The 20634-nt window shown below is 42.7% G+C and overlaps 1 protein-coding gene across 4 annotated transcripts in view; it reads right to left on the reverse strand.

The window, feature by feature from the left end:
• Positions 1 to 18352, reverse strand: part of tbc1d7 (TBC1 domain family, member 7) — a 65163-nt gene extending 46811 nt beyond the window's left edge. The window contains exons 1-4 of one of the 4 annotated variants that reach the window (XR_005942667.1): positions 18293 to 18340; positions 9301 to 9341; positions 7579 to 7637; positions 2473 to 2670 (exon numbers count right to left, since the gene is read on the reverse strand). Coding sequence is in view for 3 of the 4 variants with exons in the window: in XM_041184971.1 (XP_041040905.1) it covers positions 2473 to 2584 (112 nt within the window). In the remaining variant the exon portion in view is untranslated. Of the gene's footprint in view, positions 1 to 2472; positions 2671 to 7578; positions 7638 to 9300; positions 9342 to 9489; positions 10266 to 18292 lie in introns of those variants that run through there. The other 3 variants (XM_041184971.1, XM_041184972.1, XM_041184970.1) reach the window with 3 other exon arrangements.
• Between the last annotated feature and the right edge of the window lie 2282 nt (positions 18353 to 20634).

Below are 20634 nucleotides of genomic sequence, written 5' to 3' on the forward strand. Positions count from 1 at the left end.
CAAAGATGACTATCAGCAGCAGTAGGAGCAGCACACACAACAGCCTGCTGCTCACGGGCCTGTAGCTGCACTGTGGAGAGGGGACCAGCGGAGTGGTGCAGCTTGCAAGAGGCCCTATCTACGTAACATGAGGCATGGGCCTAGTTTCTTTGACATATGAGCACCAGTGTCTCAGGATGTCAGGGTCAGGGTCATAGTAGAAAAACTATTGGCTGCTGGACTGAATGGTAACACAAAAATGTTTCCCCTATAACCCTTTTAGAAAGAGAAAGAAGTTTAAGATTATCCTTTCAAATTTGAAATAAGTGATAAAATGAATGTATGCCTTTGGTACATGAAATACAAATCGAGGTCAAGAGAAACATTGACATTCTGTTTGTACGAGTGTATAGTTAACACTGCTACTTTTTCAGTTGAACTCCAGGAGAAAATATTTTATCTGTTAAAAGATGGTAGCCAAATAATGGTTCCTGATGTTGAAGTTTAAGAGCATCAATTTAAGAAACAGTTCAGCTGTTGATTAGATTTCTCGATTTCCTGGTTATAGTAATTTGGTGTAAAACTGTTATATTTTTATGTTGTTGGATTTGTGAATTTATTTGTCCTTTTTCATTTCTTTGTCCATCTTCACCTTATCACTGTACATCTGGAACTGTGAGTCCATTCCAAACATCTTGTACCAGTGGTGTCAAAGTCACCACCACACTTAACATTTTTTACCACTGGGCTCTGCCAGTGCATTGCAGGATCTTCCAGCTCCTGCCCACAATTTTTTTTATTCATTAATGGGATGAAGGTGCACTGGCCAGGCCAGCATTTATTGCCCATCCCTAATTGCCCTCAAGAAGGTGGTGGTAAGCTGCCTTCTTGAATTGATGCTGCCCGTGTGGTGTAGGTACACCCACAGTGCTGTTGGTGAGGGAGTTCCAGGATTTTGACTCAGTAACACTGAAGGAACAGTGATATATTTCCAGGTCAGGATGGTGAATGGCTTGATGGGGAACTTTCAGGTGATGGTGGTGTTGCCATGTGTCTGCTGCCCTCGTCCTTCTAGATGGTAGTGATCATGGGTTTGGACGGTGCTGCCTAAGGAACCTTGGTGAGTTCCTGCAGTGCATCTTGTAGATGGTACACACTACTGCCACTGTGTCAGTGGTGGGGGGAAGTGAATGTTTTTGGATGGTGTGCCAATCAAGCACGGATGATGTAGAGCTTCTTGAGTCCCCAGGCAAGTGGAGAAAATTCCTCCACACTCCTGACTTGTGCCTTGTAGATGGTGGATAGGTTTTGGGGAGTCAAAAGGTGAGTTACACATCACAGAAGTCCTAGCTTCTGACCTGCACTTGTAGCCACAGTGATTATATGGCTAGTCCAGTTCAGTTTCTGGTTAATAGCAAACTCCAGGTGTTGATAGTGGTGGATTCAGAATTGGGATTGCCATTGAATGTCAAGGGCAATGGTTAGATTCTCTTTTGTTGGAGACGGTCATTGCCTGGCACTTGTGTGACGCAAATGTTACTTGCCACTCGTCAGCCCAAACCTGAATATTGTCCAGGTCTTGCTGCATTTGGTCACGGATTGCTTCAGTATCTGAGGAGTCGTGAGTGGTGAATATTGTGCAATCATCAGCAAACATCCCCATTTCTGATTTATGATGGCAGGAAGATCATTGATGAAGCAGCTGAAGATGGTTGGGCCTCGACAAATGCATGAAACGTGACTGATTGTCGTTCACTAGGGCAGGCAATTATGTCAACTTTGCCACCAGTGATGCTAGTAAGAATGAGCAGGCGTTCGGCCTTGCAGATTGGGTTGCCATGCCCTGGGTGCAAGTTCTCACCAACTGCACAAACGTGTGGCAATCCAAGCATCCCAAGATAACCAGGAGTACTTGTCAACACACAGGTTTTCCACTCCATTAATATGCAGCAGGGGCGCAGACTGAAAAGAGACATTTTTGCAGGTTTGTGCAAGATGCTTGTATCTTGAGGCAGTCCAAACTGCCTGGTCTCTTTGGAATTGGAAGCAGACTGAGGGTCCTGGGAGCTGAAGGCTTGGTCACCCAATGGTGGGACAATTAAAATTGGGAATGCTCAGCTTTCCCACATTCTATCAGAATCCCCCTTCTCGTAGCACTTTAGTGAAATTAAAATCTGGGCCTTGATGTCCTGAGGGGACAGACTAGTCTTAATTCTCTGTCATACAAATTATTTACCAAATGAACGTGCTTTTATAAAAACTTATGTAATAATGCAAAATGATTATTTTAAAAGTTTTTGCAGATCAGGAAGCATAAATTTTACACAAACTTTTAAAATTCTTTCTTTCTCCATTCTTCAGAAATCAAATCTATGTTTGATCACTCATTGGATTAGACTTTGGAGCACCAACATGCTTCACCATCAGCAATTTCAGGTGACCTTTTTGTTTATTACCTAAGATAGCTGTATATTGAATGTACTTTAGGTTTACCTAACGGATCATCCTTCAGCAGAATCTCAAGGGATTTCTTCTCTTCAACACCACGAAATCCAACCTTTTCATAATAGTGAGAACGGAAGTTTCTCTGTGGGTCTTCGGCCATTTTCCTACCAAAAAAGAAACTGTAGGAGCGGCCAATACTTCCTAATCAAAGCTGCAGAAGCTTTGAAATATCATCCAATATGTCTACTGCAATACAATGGTCAGTAAAACATTTTAGTGAGAAACTTAACATGCAACTTAAGTATATAGAAATGGCATGAAATAAAATTCCAAGTTGATCTCCGCCTATTTTTGTGTCATCTGCAAACTTGGCAATAGTGCATTCATTTCCCTCATCCAAGTCGTTAATATATATTGTAGATAATTGTGGCCCCAGCACTGATTCCTGTGGTACTCCATTAGTTACAGGTTGCCATCCTGAAAATGTCCCCCTTTTCCCAACTTTCTGTCTTCTATAGGTTAGCCAATCCTCTATCCATGCTAATATACTATCCCTAACACCACGCGCTCTTATCTTATTAAGTAGCCTTATGTGCGGTACCTTATCGAATGCCTTTTGGAAATCCAAATATATTACATCTACTGGTTTCCCTTTAACTATCCTGCTTGTTACCTCCTCAAAGAATTCTAATAAATTTGTCAGGCATGATTTCCCCTTCATAAAGCTATGCTGACTGAGTTTGGCTATATTATGTATTTCTAAATCCTCTCTTACCCTTGCACATTGTTTCTTTTCAAATATTTATCTAATGTCCTCTTGAATGCCCCGATTGAACCAGCCTCCACCACTCTTCCAGGCAGTGTATTCTAGACTCGAACCACTCGCTGCGCGATAAAGTTTCTTCTCGCATCACATTTGCTTCTTTTGCAAATCACTAAATCTGTGCCCTCTCATTCTTGATCCTTTTACAAGCGGGAAGTTTCTCCCCATCTACTTTAACCAGCTCCCTCATGATTTTGAACACCTCTATCAAATCTCCTCTTAGCCTTCTTCACCCCAAGAACAGTTCCAACCACTCCAATCTATCTTCATAAGTTTCTCATCCCTGAAACCATTCTTGTAAATATCTTCTGCACTCTCTCTAATACTCACATCCCTTCCATTGTATTGCACCCAGAATGGCACACAATACTCTAGCTGAGGTGTAACTAATGTCTTATATAAGCTTAGCATAATCTCCTTGCTCTTATACTCTATGCCCCTATTAATAAAACCCAGGATACTGTGCTTTATTAACTACTCTCTCCACCTGTCTTGCCACCTTCAATGATCTATGCACACATACACCCAGGTCCCTCTGCTCCTGCACCCCTCAAGAATTGTACCCCTTATTTTATATTGTCTCTCCATGTTCTTCCTACCAAAATGTATCACTTCACACTTCTCTGCATTGAACTTCATTTGTCACCTCTCTGCCCACTCCACCAACTTGTCTATGTCCTTTTCAAGTGCTATACTGTCCCGCTCACAGTTTACAATGCTTCCAAGTTTCGTATCATCCACAAACTTTGAAATTGTCCCCTGCACACCAAATCCAGATCATTAATATATGTCAGAAAAAGCAAGGGTCCCAATAGTGACCCCTGGGGAACTCCATTATAAACCTTCCTCCAGCCTGAAAAATATCCATTGACCATTACTCTGTTTCCTATTACTCAGCCAATTTTGTATCCGCGTTGTTACTGTCCCTTTTGTTCCATGAGCTATAACTTTTCTCACAAGTCTGTTGTGTGGCAAAAACAGAATTACCTGGAAAAACTCAGCAGGTCTGGCAGCATTGGCGGAGAAGAAAAGAGTTGACGTTTCGAGTCCTCATGACCCTTCGACAGAACTGGTGTGTGGCACTGTATCGAATGCCTTTTGAAAGCCCATGAAACACCACATCAACAGCATCACTCTCATCAACCCTCTCGGCTACCTCTTCAAAAAACTCCAGCAAATTTGTCAAACATGATTTTCCCTTTAGAAATTCATGCTTCCTAATCAACCCACATTTTTCCACGTGACTATTAATTCTATTCTGAATAATTGTTTCTAGAAGCTTCCCCACCATTGAAATTAAACTGAATGGTCTGTAATTGCTGGGCTTATCCTTACCTTTTTTGAACGAGGGCATAATGTTTGCAAATTCTCCAGTCCTCTGGCACCTCCCCAGAGTCTAGGAAAGACTGAAAGATTATGGCCAGTGCCCCTGCAATTTCCATTCTCACTTCCTCCAATATCCTTGGATGCATCTCATCCGGCCTCTGTGCCTTGTCAACTTTAAGTACCAACAGTTTATCCAACACTTCCTTCTCATCATTTTGAAACCTTCCAGTGACATAGTTTCCTCCTCTGTCACCATGGCCTTGGTAGTATCTGATTCCTTGGTAAAGACAGATGCAAAGTATTCACTTAACACCTCAGCCATGCCCCCTGCCTCAATGTGTAAATTTCTTTTTGGTCCGTAATAGGCCCTACTGCTCCTTTTACCATCTTTTTACTATTTATGTGCTTATAGAAGACTTTGGGATTCCCCTTTATGTTGGCTGCCAGTCTTTTCTCATAATCCCCCTTTGTTCCCTTATTTGCTTTGTCACTCCCCCTCTGAATTTCTGTATTCCACTTGGGTCTCAATTGTATTTTCTACCTGACACCTGTCATAAGTACATTTTGCCTTCCTTATCTTAATTTCCATCTCCTTTTTCATCCTGGGAGCTCTGGATTTGTTTGCCCTACCTTCCCCGTTTGAGGGACATACCTTGACTGTGCTCAAGCCATTTATTTTTTGAAGGTAGCCCCTTGTTCAGTTACAGTTTTTCACATCAACCTTTGGTTCCAGTCACATGTGGCTTCGTTCTTGCCCCACTGAAGTCGGCTCAGTTAATTATTCTTACTCTGGATTACTAATTGTCCTTTTCTACCACTATCCTAAACCTTATGATACAATGTTTGCTGTCTCCTAAATGTTCCCTAATGACACTTGAGGCCCACCTCATTTCCGAGAACCAGGTCCAACAGTGCATCCTTTCTTGTTAGACGGGACACTTACTGCTGTAGAAAATTCTCCTGAACACAATCTAAGGATGTTTGTCCTTCCCTGCTCTTTACACTACCACTGTCCCAGTCTACATTCGGGTAATTAAAGTCCCCCATTATAGCTACTCTATAATGTTTGCATCTCTCTGTAATTGTCCTGCAGATTTGTTCCTCCACATACTTCCCACTAGATGGCGGTCTATAGACTACACTGAGCAATCTATTTGCACCCTTTTTGTTCTTTAGTTCTAGAAAAACTGATTCTGTCCTTGAACCCTCTGGAACATCCTCTTTCTCCAGCACTGCAATGATCTCTTTTACCAATACTGCCAACCCTCCTCCTTTTCTGAACATCTTGTAACCAGGAACATTTAACAGCCAGTCCCGCCCTTCCTTGAGCCTGGTCTCTGTTATCAACACAACATATTTCCACATAGCAATCTGTGCCTGTAACTCTCCAATCTTATTTACTATACTCTGTGCATTCACATTCATACACAGTAACCCTGATACAGACTTCATGACTTTCTCCCTTACTCTGGTTCCACCTTTTACCTTACTTTTCTCTATATTGGTGCTATCTGTCTCTCCTAGTATTTTGTGCACCCTGGTATTCCTCTTTAATATTCTCTCCTGGTTCCCTCACTCTTGCTAAGTTAGTTTAAAGCCCTCCCAACAGCACGAGCAAAACGCCCTGCAAGGAATTCAGTCTCAGTTCTATTCAGGTGCAACTCGTCCAGCTTGTACAAGTGTCATCTTCACCAGAGCCAGTCCCAGTGTCCCAAGAATCTAAAGCCCTCCCTCCTGCACCATTTTTATCAGTCATGCATTCATCTACCTTATCCTCCTATTTCTGTACTCACTTACATGTGGCACTGGGAGCATTCCAGAGGTTACTACATTTGAATTCCTGCTTGATAATTTTTGATCTAGCTCTGACCACATCCCCCTTCCTACCCAAGTCATTTGTACCAACGTGGATCACGACCTCTGGCTGATCACCCTCCCCCAGAAGCATGTCCTGCAGCCGCTTGGTGACATCCTTGACCCTGGCACCAGAGAGACAACATCCTGGAGTCACGCCTACAGCATCAGAAATGCCTGTCTGTTCCCCTGCCTAATGAATCCCCTATCACTATTGCTCTTCCTTTCTTCTTCCTCCCCTCCTATACAGTCGAGCGACTCACGGTGCTGCAAACTTGGTTCTGATTGTACTCCGAGGAACCAGCACACTCACCAGCTTCCAAAATGGAAAAACGATTTGTGAGCGCGACCCCAAGGGACTCCTGCACTATCTGCCTAGTTCCCTTGCCTCTAGGCTCCTAAGCTGCGGTGTGATCACCTCACTATCCACATAGCTCTCAGCCTTACGAACATACTACAGTGACACCAGCCACCACTCAAGCTCTGAAACCCGGAGCACAAGTTTCTGCAGCTGGCAGCACTTCATGAACACGTGGTCTTCTAGGACACCAGTAGTGCCCATGATGTCCCACATATTACAGGCTACACATTCCAATCGACTGAGCTGCCCTGCCATGTCTTAACTTTATTTTACTTTGGTTTACTTATATTACTTTATTATACAGGCCCTGACTTCCCCTTATTCCTGGTGTTTCACACTTAAATCCCAATATAGCTACTTCCTTAAAAATAACATTTTCTAATTTACAGCAATTTAAAGACAGTCCCTAACAGTAGGTGCTTACCAACCAATGAACTTATGGTTTTGCTGCGACCATTTTTCTGACTCTCTTTCGAACTCAGCGTGTGCTGGTTCCGAGCAGCTGACTAGTGTGCCTCTCTGACTCCCAAGCTAAGTGTTATACACAGTGCCTTTAATGTGGAGTGTTTAAGAAATACATTTGACAAAATTGACTGGAGTGGATAGTTTATACAGAGAATGGTTATAAGGAGGGAATTTAACTAGTTTATCTTACAACAGCTTTATGAAATAAGCCACGAGAAAAGAATGTTGACTCAATTTGTATAAATAAATTCATGATGCTGCAAACTGCGGATATGGTGAGAAGTCAAGAAGATGGTACAGAGATCAGTCAAAAAAGCAGACTTACATGAGCCAAATGGTCTTTCCTACCCCTCTATTGGGGTAGCCCTGTGCATCGTCACCATCCTAGAGGAGGGAGAAGATTATCTGAGTGTAAGTTCTGAAATAAGACCACTTTCAACTCAACTAACTCTCATATATAAACAGAGAAGCAAGAAACTGTGGCTCGGATTTTAATCACTATTTTCAGGCAAACCAAGCCATACAAAGCAATTTGTAATTGGTAATAAATTATGGTAACGTTAGAACTCTGTGTCACACAGGTGAGGTGTAGGAAATACTGGAAGATAATATAGCTATCCAATAGTCTGTGGTCATTACTATTTGATCCTGCAGAAACACTAGACCATATGACCCTTTTCTAATAATCAAAATTAAATAGACTGACAAAATCTGTCATTTCAGAAGGGCAGTTAGAAGTCATCACATTGCGATCTGTTTTAGTGATGGTGGTTGGGGGGATAAATATTGGTCAGAATATTGGGAGAATTCCCCTGCTCTTTTTTAAATAATGCCATGGGATCTTTTAGATCCACTTGAGAGGAATAGGCTGTGCTTGCTGCCAACTGCGCAGCCAACGCCAAGCATGTGGTCAATTCTGATGACTCCCTTACATCATGGCGAGCGATGGTGTCAGCAGCAGCCAGGGCCAAAAATGATGCCATTCAAATAATCACAGCTCTGTTTTTACTCTTGTTTAAGCAACAGTGAAAGCCAGCCTCTTTTTTTAAACTCGACATATAATTTCATGTAAATGCAATTGAAGCATAAAATTTAATAGCAGACTTGAAGTCCAGGCATGAAATAAAGAATCTGAAGAAGAGAATGGACTCGAAACGTTAACTCTGTTTCTCTCTAAACAGATGCTGCCAGACCTGCTGAGTTTTACCAGCATTTTCTGTTTTCATTTCAGATTTCCAGCGTCCGCAGTATTTTGCTGTTATGAAATAGAGTGTTTCATACAAAGTATTTGAATGGTTCTTGATCAGCTAAACAATCTTCAAAGTATTCTGTGTGTCATAATTGCTTGACTTGGGTTCTTGTGATTTCGTGCAACCTCTGTGTAAGTAGGGTCTCCTTAGGGATGAGTTTTAACCACGGGAGATTGGGGTTCAGTCTATCCTCTCTGGCAGACTCAACAATTCGATACATGAGCCAGAGATGTGCACAGTATACCAGGGCACTCTACTGTTACTGAGTTTGGCTGGCTCAACATTGGAATTTGGGAGGATATCTGTCCCTAATAGCTTTATTGCTCTTCAGGCTAAACTTCCAACCATATTCATCACAGGCAATGTACGTCCATCCAAATATAAAAGCTTTTCACGCATGTGCAGAGGTGTACTGGCACAGAGGGCACAGCTGTGCATGCTCAGATCAGCCACCATGTTTTGGCAGGAGTTACAGTGAGAAGAATAATAGTGCTGTGGTTTAATGTCTTAGTTGAAAGATGGCACTTCCAACAGTGCAGCACCCCCTCAGTGAGTGCTTAAGTCTCTGGAGTGGGTCTTGAACACGTGTCAAAGGCATGAGTGCTACAACTAAATCAAGGACTACATCCTACAAAGGCAAAACACTGCTCTTCAGAATTTTTTTGAGAATATATACAGCACATTCAGCTACCCCAAAAGAACAAATCTAATAGAATATTGAAGTATATAGCCAAAGTAGTAGAACACAATACACAGGAAAGCATGTTTTACTGTATAGCACTTTCATCAAAACATACCTCAAGTATTTTCTCTAGTTCTGTTCACCAAGACACAAGCTCTGGAGACAGTCAAGAATGGAGACACAATATTAGTGTTTATGGGGACAGACTAGAATAAACTTGGGCTGTTCAGCCTTGAAAGGTAATAAGTATATAAGATAGTAAACAATAGAGAAAAGACAAATTTGAAAATTGTGTTCAACTTACAAGAGGACAATGGAGTTAAAACAAGAACAAATAGAGAGTTCTCCTTGGCACAAGAGCAATCACTACATGGAATGGAAACAGTAGAGGCGAAAACACAATCACTTGAGAAAATACTAAGTCAATGTATGGGAAGATAACTATACATTGTTTCCACATGGAGGAACTAGAATGGGCCCCAAATTTGTATTCTCTCTTGAAAGGCTGTTGATTGTAATACAATTCAAAATTGTCACTTGGTTATGCTAAAAGATTTTAAAATTTGAATACAAATATGGAAATAAGCGAAGTACAGGCAGTACAGTGCACACAGTTCAATAAGTACAGCTCTATAAAGGGTTCAGTGCAGGCTGCATAGAAAGCTGTGCAAAGCAGTCAGTGGCAGGTCAGTGCAACACACAAATTATAAAAGCAAAATACTACAGATGTTGGAGATTGAACAAAACAGAAAATGCTGGAAATACTCAGCAGTTCTGGCAGCAATTTGTTGAAAGAGTAAGAGAGTTAATGTTTCAGGTCTGGGATCTTCCATGAGAACCGAGAAAAATTATAAACGTAATAGATTTTGAGCAAGTGATAGATTGGAGAGCAGGAGAGATTAAATATCAAAACATTACATAGTGCAAAACCAAATAGTGGGCCAAGTAAAGAAAGAAAACATGTGACTAAAAGAGATGTGAAAGACAGGACCCTGAATAGCTGCCATCCAAACATGAAGTAATGGAGATGAGAGAGGAATGAGAGAAAAACAAACCAGCAGAGAAACATGAAACAAAATGGAGGCGGAGGTTATGATATAAAATGATTGGACTTAACGTTGAGTTTAGAAGGCTGTACAGCGCCCAATCAAACGACGAGGTGCTGTTCCGCAAGTTTGTGTCGAGCTTCATGGGAACACTGCTTGAGACCAAGGACAGATTGGTCAGAGTGGGGGCAAAGTGAAGAATTCAAATTACAGGCGACTGGAAACTCAGGGTTATACTTGCGGACTGAACATGGGAGTTCCACAAAGTGGTCACCCAGTCTGCATTTGGTCTCCTCAATGTTAAGGAAATATCTTGAACAGCAATTACAGTGTACCAAGTTGAAAGTACAAGTAAATTGCTTCAACACATTCCACTTGGACTCCAACTGAAATTCCAGGCTTCATGTTTTGGATCACCCATGATTACAGATATTTCCCACACAATCGGCAAACTTTGAACTGTTGTTCAGGCAGCATCCTGAGATTCACACTCTATGCCACGTGTCACCACATGTACACTCTCAACCTCTCTTTTAAACAGCACTATCTCAAAACTATCCTTTTCACAATTTCATTTCATCCATTGCCTCAACTGGCATTTCAACAAAAAAACCTTTCATCTTCCTTCCTGGTGTAGTTGGAAAGATGGTGTGGGAGGGAGAGCTTTAGGTTCCTAGGGCATTAGAGCCAGTTCTGAGGAGATGGGACATACAAAAGCAGGGCGAGTTGGCTCTGAACAGAGATTTACTAGTGGTACTGGTTAGAGTGATTGTTTATCCGGGGAGTGCAGCCAAAGCCTGGCTCAGCAGGAGGAAGACTGGAAAAGCAGTTGTAATATAGGATTCAATAGTTAGGGGAACAGACAGATGTTCCTGTGTATGTCTCCTCCTTGGTTCCAGGGTTAAGGATGTCACTAAATGGCTGCAGAGCACTCTGAGGGGCAGGGAAGGTAAACAGCCAGCTGTTATAGTCCACATCGGTATCAACAGGGGACAATGCAGACATTATAGTTAAGGAAGAGGAGTGTGAAGTATTTAATGTGATAAATATAGGGAGGGAGGAAGTATTAGGGGGATTAGCATCCTTCAAAGTGGATAAATCACCAGGGCCAGATGAAATGTACCCCAGGCTGTTGAAAGAAGCCAGGGAGGAAATTATAGAAGGTCTGATCATCATTTTCCAATCCTAACAGGATTCAGGGGTGGTGCCAGAGGATTGTTGGACTTCTAATGTTGTACCTTTGTTTAAAAAAGGACTGAGGGATAGACTGAATAACGATAGGCCAGTCAAGCTGACCTCAGTAGTGGGCAAATTATTGGAATCAATTCTGAGGGACAGGAGAAACCGTCATTTAGAAAGGCATGGATTAATCAAGGGCAATCAGCATGGATTTAAGTGAAAGTTGTGTCCAACTAATTTGATTGAATTTTTTGAAGCAGTAACAAGAGGGATTGATGAGGCCGATGTGGATTTTAGCAAGGCATTTGACAATGTCCCAAATGGCAGGCTCATTAAAAAAATAAAAGGCCATGGGATCCAGGAGAATGTAGCAAACTGGATACAAAATTGGCTCAGTGGCAGGAAACAAAGGGTAATCATTGATGGCTTTTGTGACGGGAAGGCTGTTTCCAGTGAGGTTCTGCAGTGAGCAGTACATGGTCCCTTGCTTTTTGTGGTATATATTAATGATTTGGAAATGTTAGGGGGCAAGATCAAGAAATTTGCAGGTGACAAAAATTGGCTGCATAGTTGATAGTGAGGAGGATTGCTGTAAACTACAGGAAGATATCAAGGGGCTGGTCAGGTGGGCAGAAAAGTGGCAAATGGAATTCAACCCCGAGAAGTGTCAGGCGATGTGTTGTGATGCATAGGGAGGTCAAACAAGGCAAATAAATACACAATAAATAGGGGGATAATGAGAGGTGTAGAGGAAGTGAGAGACCTTGGAGTGAATGTCTACAGGTCCCTGAGGGTAGCAGAACAGGTTGATAAGGTGGTTAAGAAGATGTATGGAATCCTTTTATTTATTAGCTGAGGCATAGAATATAAGAGCAGATTATACTGGGACTACATAAAACATTAGTTTGGCCACAAATTGAGTAGTGTGTGTAGTTCTGGTCACCTCATTACAGAAAGGGTGTAACGGCATTAGAGAGGGTACAGAGATTTATGAGGATGTTGCCAGGACTGAAAAATTGCAGCTATGAGGAAAGATTGGACACGCTGGGGTTGTTCTCTTTGGAACAGAGGAGGCCGAGGGGAGATTTGATTGAGATGTACAAAATTGTGAGGGACCTGAACAGAGTGGATGGGAAGGACCTATTTATTTTAGCAGAGAGGTCAATGACTGGAGGGCATAGATTTAAAATGATTGGTAGAAAGATGAGAGGGGAGGTGAGGAAAGATTTTTTGACCCAGAGGATTTGAGGGTATGGAACTCACTGCCTGAAAGGGTAGTAGAGGCAGAAACCCTCAACTCATTTAAAATATGTTGGGATATGCACCTCACGTGCTGCAACCTGCAGGGCTACGGACCAAATGCTAGAAAGTGGGATTCGGCTGAGTGGCTCGTTTTTCAGCTGGCGTGGACCCGATGGGCCAAATGGCCTCTTTCTGTGCCACTGAATCACACAAAGTTTATCAGTAACATAGCCCAAAAGAGGGATGTGGTCCTGCAGTGAGTTTAGGGAGCTAGGAAGGAAACTAGCAAGCAGGACCTCAAAGATAATAATCTCCAAATTGCTCCCAGTACTGCATGTAAGCGAGTATAAAAATATGAAGATAGAGTCAATGAATGTGTGATGGAGTGATGGTGCAGGAAGGAGGGCTTTAGATTCCTGGGACACTGGGATCAGCTCTGGGGCAGGTGTTACCCATACAGACCCGAACAGAGCTGGGACCAATTTCCTGGCAGGCCAATTTGCTAGTGCTACTGGAATGGATTTAAATTAACTTGGCAGGGGTGTGGGAACATATCAGGAGGTAATATCAGAGGGGCAGAGAGCGTTAAGAGTAGAAAATAGTAAAGTGTTTGGGGTCAGAGTAAGAGGGAATGTTAAAAGGTCTAAATTAGGTTTAAGGTTAGTGAGCTGCAGGTGCAGATGGAAATATGCTGTGACGATAATAGGGACTCAAAAAAGGGCAAGACACAAGGTATTCAGGAAAAATAAGGGAAGGTAAAAAAGGAGTAACAGTATCAATTAAGAAGAACATTACAATGCTAGAAAGAAAGGATGCTCCAGAAGGGTCAAGGACAGAATGAATTTGGTTGGAGCTAAGAGGCAAATAGAGGTAGCATTATATTGTTGGGTATATTCAATAGTCCACCAACTAGTGCAAAAGATGTAGAGGAACAAATTTACAAGGAAAATGACAGGGACATGCAGAAATTATAAAGTAGTTATAATGGGGGATTTTAATTATTCTAATATAGACTAATGGAAAGGGCAGAGGGTCAAAAGTTTGTGTGTACTCAAGGGAATTTTCTACATCTGTATGTTTCCAGCCTACTAGAAAGAAGGCATTGCTGGGTCTGGTTCTGGGAAACAAGGTGGAACAAGTGAATCAAGTGCCAGTCTGGGAACACTTAGAGAACAGCGATTGTTCTATCATAAAATTTAGATTGGTTATGGAAAAGGACAAGGACCAATCCAGAGTAAGAATAATTAATTAGGGGAGGGCAAACTTCAGTAGGGTGGGAATGGATCAGGCCCAGATAAATTAGAATCAAGAATTGGCAGGCAAAATTATAACTGAACAATGGACTGCCTTGAAAAGAGAGGATAGCTCGAGTACATTCCCATGAGGGGTAAAGGCAGGGCAAACAAATCCCAAGATAATGAAAGAGACTGAGAGCAAGATGAAGCAAAGAAGGGTGATATGACAAACGTCCAGTGGGTAATACAATTGAGAATTAGGCTTGATATAGAAGGCTCAGAGAGGAATTGAAAAAATAGGAGAAGCTAATGTGAACAGGAATCCAAAAGTCTTCCATAGGTATATACATAGTAAAAGGGTGGTAGGAGGAGGAGTGGGGCTAATTAGGTTGTAAAAGGGGATTTATACATGGAGGCAGAGGACATGGCTGAAGTACTAAGTGAGTATTTTGCAACTGTCTTTACCAGAGAAGATGCTGCCCAAGTCAGTGAAAAAGGAAACTGGTTTGGTAGTACAGAACTTTAGTAGTACAGAACAGAGTTTGCCAAAAAGAGAGTCTTTTTTTGGCGAAGTTTGTCATCTTGCTCTCATCAGGACAATTTGCAAGAAAATACAACTGTCAGGGGAAATAACATACTTATACTGTATGAGAAGAGTGCTGATTTGTTGGCATGTAGACTCAGATTGATAGAGGCATTGCCATGGAAAATGCATCATTTGATTCTGAATGACAGTTAACTTCCAAGCAGTGTTTGAAATTTAAACCAGGCAGCTTGACTCTGATTGGTCAAAACATTGCCCTGGGGAATGAACTAGCGAATGGCTGTCACTTATTTTATTTAGCTGAAACAGGTGCAATACGTGTACATGTTCTTTCTGTCTGCAAATAACAGGGCCTTGTGTATTAACATATGAAGCTTCCAGTACACACAAATGTGTCACACTGTGACTGAATCTTAAATAGGTTGTCAATGTAACTTTGTTCTGAATGATCCTGATGAGTTCAAGACAAAAAGCTTCGACAAAGAGGAGGTAGTTGAGACATTTAATTGGTTTAAAAATTGATAAAAGGAGGTATTCGATTGGCTGGCTGTACTTAAAGTTGATAAATCACCATGACCAGATGAGATGCATCCAAGGAAACTGAGGGAAACAAGGATGGAAATTGCATAACTACAGGCCATAGTTTTCCCATCCTCCTTAGATACATGGGAGGTACCAGAGAATTGCATCTGTTATACCCATGTTCAAAAAAATAATACAAGGATAAGCCCAGCTACAGGCCAGTCAGTTTAACCTTGGTAGTAGGCAAGTTTTTAAAGTCAATAATTGGGAACCAAATGAAGAGTCCCTTGGGAAAATGTGGATAATTAAGGAAAGCCAGATCAGATTTGTTAAGGACAAACTTGGAGCTCTTTGATGAGATAATGAGACGATTAGGGTAATGCGGTTGATGTGGTGTACGTGGACTTTGAAAAGATATTTGATAAAGTGCCACACAACAATCATATAATAAAAGGGACAGTAGCAGTATGGATACAAAATTGATTGGTTGACAGGAAAAAGTAGTGGTGAATGGTTGTCCTTCGGACTAGAGGAAGGTTGATAGTGCGGTTCCCCAAGGGTTGGTGTTAGGACCTCTGCTTTGAATGATATATATTAATGACTTAAGAACACAAGAAATAGGAGTAGACCATTCAGCCCCTCAAGCCTGCCACTCCATTCAATAAGATCATGGCTGATCTGTCCCAGGCCTCACTTCATCTTTCATGCCAGCAGATTCCTTATGTCCTCATCACAACATGCCTTCCCACCTATTTTTGTATTGTCAGCAAATATTTGGATACATTATACTCTGCTCCCTCCTCCAAGTCATTAATATAGAAAGTAAATAATTGAGGGCCTAGGACCGATCCTTGTGGCACTAGTTGCGTCTTTCCAACCTGAAAAAGACCCATTAATCCCAACACTCTGCCTTCTGTGTGTTAACCAATCCTCAATCCATGCTAATACATCACCCCCAATACCGTGAGCTCCTATCTTGTGCAATAACCTTTTATGTAGCACCCTATCGAATGCCTTCTAGAAATCCAAATACACTACATCTACCGGACTTAAGACTTAGGTGTACAGGGCACAACTTCAAACATTTGGAGGTAGCATGAAACTTGTAAGCGTTGTGAACTGATAAGAATAGTGTTAAACTTCAAAAAGACATGGACAGGTTGGTACAATGGGCAGACAAGTGGCAGACGAAATGTAATGCAGAGAAATGTGAAGTGATTCATTTTAGTAGAAAGAATGAGGAGATGTAATATAAAAGGGAACAATTTTAAAGGTGGTGAAGGAGCAGATGGACCTGGGGCGAGATAGGCACAAATCAATGAAAGTGACAGGGCAGGTTGAGAGTGTCAATAAAAAGCATTCAGGATCTTGGGCTTTACAAATAGGAACATAGAGCACAAATGCAAGGAAGCCATGTTAAACTTGAATAAAACACAGATATAAACAAAAAACTGCGGATGCTGGAAATCCAAAACAAAAACACTGGTTTGGCTTCGACCGGAGTTTGCACTCAGTTGTAGGCACAACACTTTAGGGTGTGAAAGCATTAGAGGGTGAAGAAAAGACTCATGAAAATTGTTCCTGGAATGAGGAACTTCAGTTACAAAGATGGATTGGAGAAGCTGGGGGTGTTCCCCTTGGAGAACAGAATGTTGAGAGGAGATTTGATAGAGGTGTTCAAAGTCATGAGGGGTCTGAACAGTGTAGATAAGGAGAAACTGTTCCCATTGGTGGAAGGGTCGGAAACCAAGGGACACTGATTTAGGGCAATTGGCAAAAGAAGCACCAGCGACATGAGGAAAAACTTTTTTTTACGCAAAGTGTGGTTAGGATCTGGAACCTGAGAATGTCGTGGAAGCTGATTCAATTGTGACTTTCAAAGGATAATTAGATTATTATCTGAGGAAAAAAAGCTGGGGAAAAGACGGAGGAATGTGACTAAGTGAGTTGCTCTGGAGACACAATGGGCTGAATGACTTCCTTCCGTGCTGTTACCACTCTATGATGCTTTTAGGTCTGAAGGAATTCAAGCCACAACTCATCGATACATACATCCCTCGGGGTCCTTCTTCCCCTTCACTTTCCTCTACCCCATCCCTTCTTCAAATCTCATCCCTTGAAGGAATTCACAATAACCTCTAACCTTTCCATCTCTGACCCCGAACGATGTCGTTAGCAAAAGCCTTAGTTTCATTCCGTTATGTCCCCATTTCAGTAACACACTGAGCTCTACTTCTATTGTCTTCACCTCCGCACCTACGTTTTTGGCAAGACATCTCCACACACATCCACCCCCCCCCCCACCCACCCACCACCAGTGGACCATTTTAACCCATCTTCAGTACTGTATTTTCCCTCCACCTGGTCCATTCCTCTTACACTCTCTAATCTTTTCATTGAAAACTGCCAGTGTGGATAGCGGCCATCACAATTTCTCCACTTCCCTGTTACTTTAAACTGTCTCCCCCTGAACTTGCTATGCTCCATTCTCTCAGGTCCAACCCTAACATCGTCATCAAACCTGCTGACAAAGGTGGTGCTACTGCTGTCTGAAGCGTCAACCTCTATCTAGCAGAGGTCAAACTTTGACACTTTCCTGGACAATGAGCCAACCACCAAACATCAAGCCCTTACTTCCAGGAATGTCACTGACCTCATCTCTGGAGATCTTCCCTCCACAACCGCCAACCTCCTTCCCAAAGTGCACCAACAAGACTTCACTGGTAGATCCATAATTTCAGCCTGTTCATGAACTGATTTCTTCCTATCTCAACTCTGTTTCTTCTACCCTTGTCTAGTCTCTTCCCACCTACATCTATGACTCTTCCAACACTCTCCGTCACTTCAACAGTCTCCTTTTCACAATGGATTTCCAACCCATGGAGGGGAATGGGGCCTGTCCGGGAAGGATGGGGTGACAGGCCCTGTGTGGGGAAGGGGAAGGGCCCTGCTCGTAGGGGGAGAGGTGTGGGGATGGGGACAGGCCCTGTACGGTGGTTGGGGGAGGGGGGGACACAGGCCGTGTCCGGCGGGGAGGAAGAGACAGGCCCTGTCCGAGGGGGGGGGGGTGGGGTTGCGGGGAGACAGACCCTGTCCCGGGAAGGGGGGGAGGGGGGTTGCGGGGAGACAGGCCCTGTCCCGGGGAGGGGGGGGGGGGGGTTGCGGGGTGACAGGCCCTGTCCCGGGGAGGGGGGGTGCGGGGAGACAGGCCCTGTCCTGAGGAGGGGGGGGGGCGGGGAGACAGGCTCTGTCCTTTTCTCTGTTGGTGACTGTTCCCGCACCACTTTCCGAAATCTCACTCCCGCCTCGATGACAAAACCCAGGTTTTCTCCCACTCACCAGTAAGGGATCCACATCCGGGCACCTGGCACCGAAAACGGCAGTCCGACAGGAAGTGACGTCGGAAGGGTGCGGGTGAAAGGTTTCATTGTTTACATCAGAAGCAGCAGATCCAGCAACTCAGTCAGGATCGACATCAAAGATAGGGGCCGGATTGCTGGAGACAAAGGTCCGCTCCCTGCCATCTCCGTCTCTTTAGGTGTAAACCGAAACCAGCAAATCTAAAAGAGCTTCATTCCTTCCTCAGCACTGTTTTCTTCATGACAACCGTTTATATACTTTATTTTAATGGGTTAAGTTTCTGATGCCAATTACATCTTTCCAACAACTATCAAGGGGCAGAGTATAACCTGCCACAGATTCATGAGATCACCCCTCAGTTTATTTCTACAGATGAACTTCTGATTAATTTCACCCAGACTATTGTTTCGTTAAGTGGGCATGAAATTCCACCCTATCAAGCCTGACAACACATCCACAAAGGCCACAACACAGGCTCCCTGATGAAAACATAAATCTAACCCAACTGTTATTTTGTGTCTGTGTCAGTTCTGGCAGGCTGCTGAAGAACTCATCAATTAATTTCTGAATATCTTATCGGGGTATTGGACAGTCATTTCTTACAAAAGATACACAGATATAGACTGATAGACAAATAGCTATCGACTAATACAAAGATATAGACTGATTCCATCGACAGACAAATCTCGAGTATTGCTGAAAGAGACTTTTTTGTGGAAGCTTTTCATCTTGTATTCAGGACAATTCACACAAGAAAATACCAATTTCAGGGCAAACAATGTGTTTATACTATATGAGAAGAGAGGGCTGATTGGTTGGCAAAAGGACTCTGATTGGTAGAGATGTTGCCATGGAGAATGCACCAGTTGATGGTGACTGCCAGTTAACTGCCAAGCATTGTTTGAAATTTAAACCAGGCAGCTTGACTCTGATTAGTCAAGACATTGCCCCGGGGAACCAGCAAATGGCTGAAACAGGCGAAATGTGAATACGTGTTCTTTCTGTCTACAAAGAACAGGGCCCTGTGTATTAATATATGTAGCTTCTAGTACATGTAAATGCACCACACTGTGAGCCCCACTAACAATGTTAAATTGGTTGTCAGCGTAATTCTTAGCACGTTGAGGATTTAGCAAAGGCTGTCCAATTGCAGAATCACATCTAATGTCAGGCACTGTGTTTTGAGTTTTGCAAGCACGGGTTGGTTGGGTACAATTCATACCTTGCCCGTTGCGTACAGATGAGGGGACATGCTGTTTGATAGTATCCACCAACCTTTGGAGCATATGGCCTACATACCTAGCATCACACTAGCACTGAACTTCATACACGACATTACTCATTTGTGTGATAGAACATCTTCTTGGCTTGACGGCAGCATCCTGTTAATGGCGAATACCATAGCATAGTAGCAGCGTAAAATAGCTAACTTCAACTGTTGCTCAAATTTTTGAGATACCTTGCCCTTCCAGGGTAATCTGAGGTGGATGTGGCTCTTTCCAGGGTTGGAAGTGATGACCTTGGCATTGGGCCTTGAGTTTGCGTGATAAATTGCCAATGCTTGGCAGTTAACTGTCAGTGACCATCAACTGGTGCATTCTCCATGGCAACACCCCTACCAATCAGGGTCCACTTGCCAACCAATCAGCACTCTCTTCTCATACAGTATGTTGTTTCTCCTGACTCCTGACATTGGTATTTTCTTGCTAATTGTTCTGATGAGTACAAGATGAAAAGCTTTGACAAAATATGTCTTTGTTTCAGCAATACTCAAGTTCTGTACTGCCAAAATACAAACAGATATCAACTGACACATAGACAGACTGATTCAAGCTTATATACAAACAGGTAGACTGAAACAAAAACAAAAATAGCTGGAAAAACTCAGCAGGTCTGACAGCATCTGCGGAGAGGAATACAGTTAACGTTTCGAGTCTGTATGACTCTTCATCAAAACTAAGGAAATTTTAGAAATGTGGTGAAATATAAGCTGGTTGAGGGGGGTGGGACAGGTAGAGTTAGATAGAGGGCCAGTGAGAGGTGGAGGCAAAGAAGAGATTGCCAAAGATGTCATAGACAAAAGGACAAAGGGGTGTTGACGGTGGTGATATTATCTAAGGAATGTGCTAATGGTGACATTAAGGGTAGAAAGCAGGACAAGCAAGTGACAGATGGCCTAGTGGGGGTGGGGGGAAGGGATCAAGATGGGCTAAAAGGTGGAGATAAAACGATAGATCGAAATAAATTTAAAAATAGGTGGGAAAAGAAAAAATATATTTAAAAAATTATAAATTATTGGAAAAAGGGTGATAGGAAAGGGG

Source organism: Carcharodon carcharias, chromosome 3 (assembly GCF_017639515.1).
Source record: "Carcharodon carcharias isolate sCarCar2 chromosome 3, sCarCar2.pri, whole genome shotgun sequence".
NCBI classification, from domain to species: Eukaryota; Metazoa; Chordata; class Chondrichthyes; order Lamniformes; family Lamnidae; genus Carcharodon; species Carcharodon carcharias.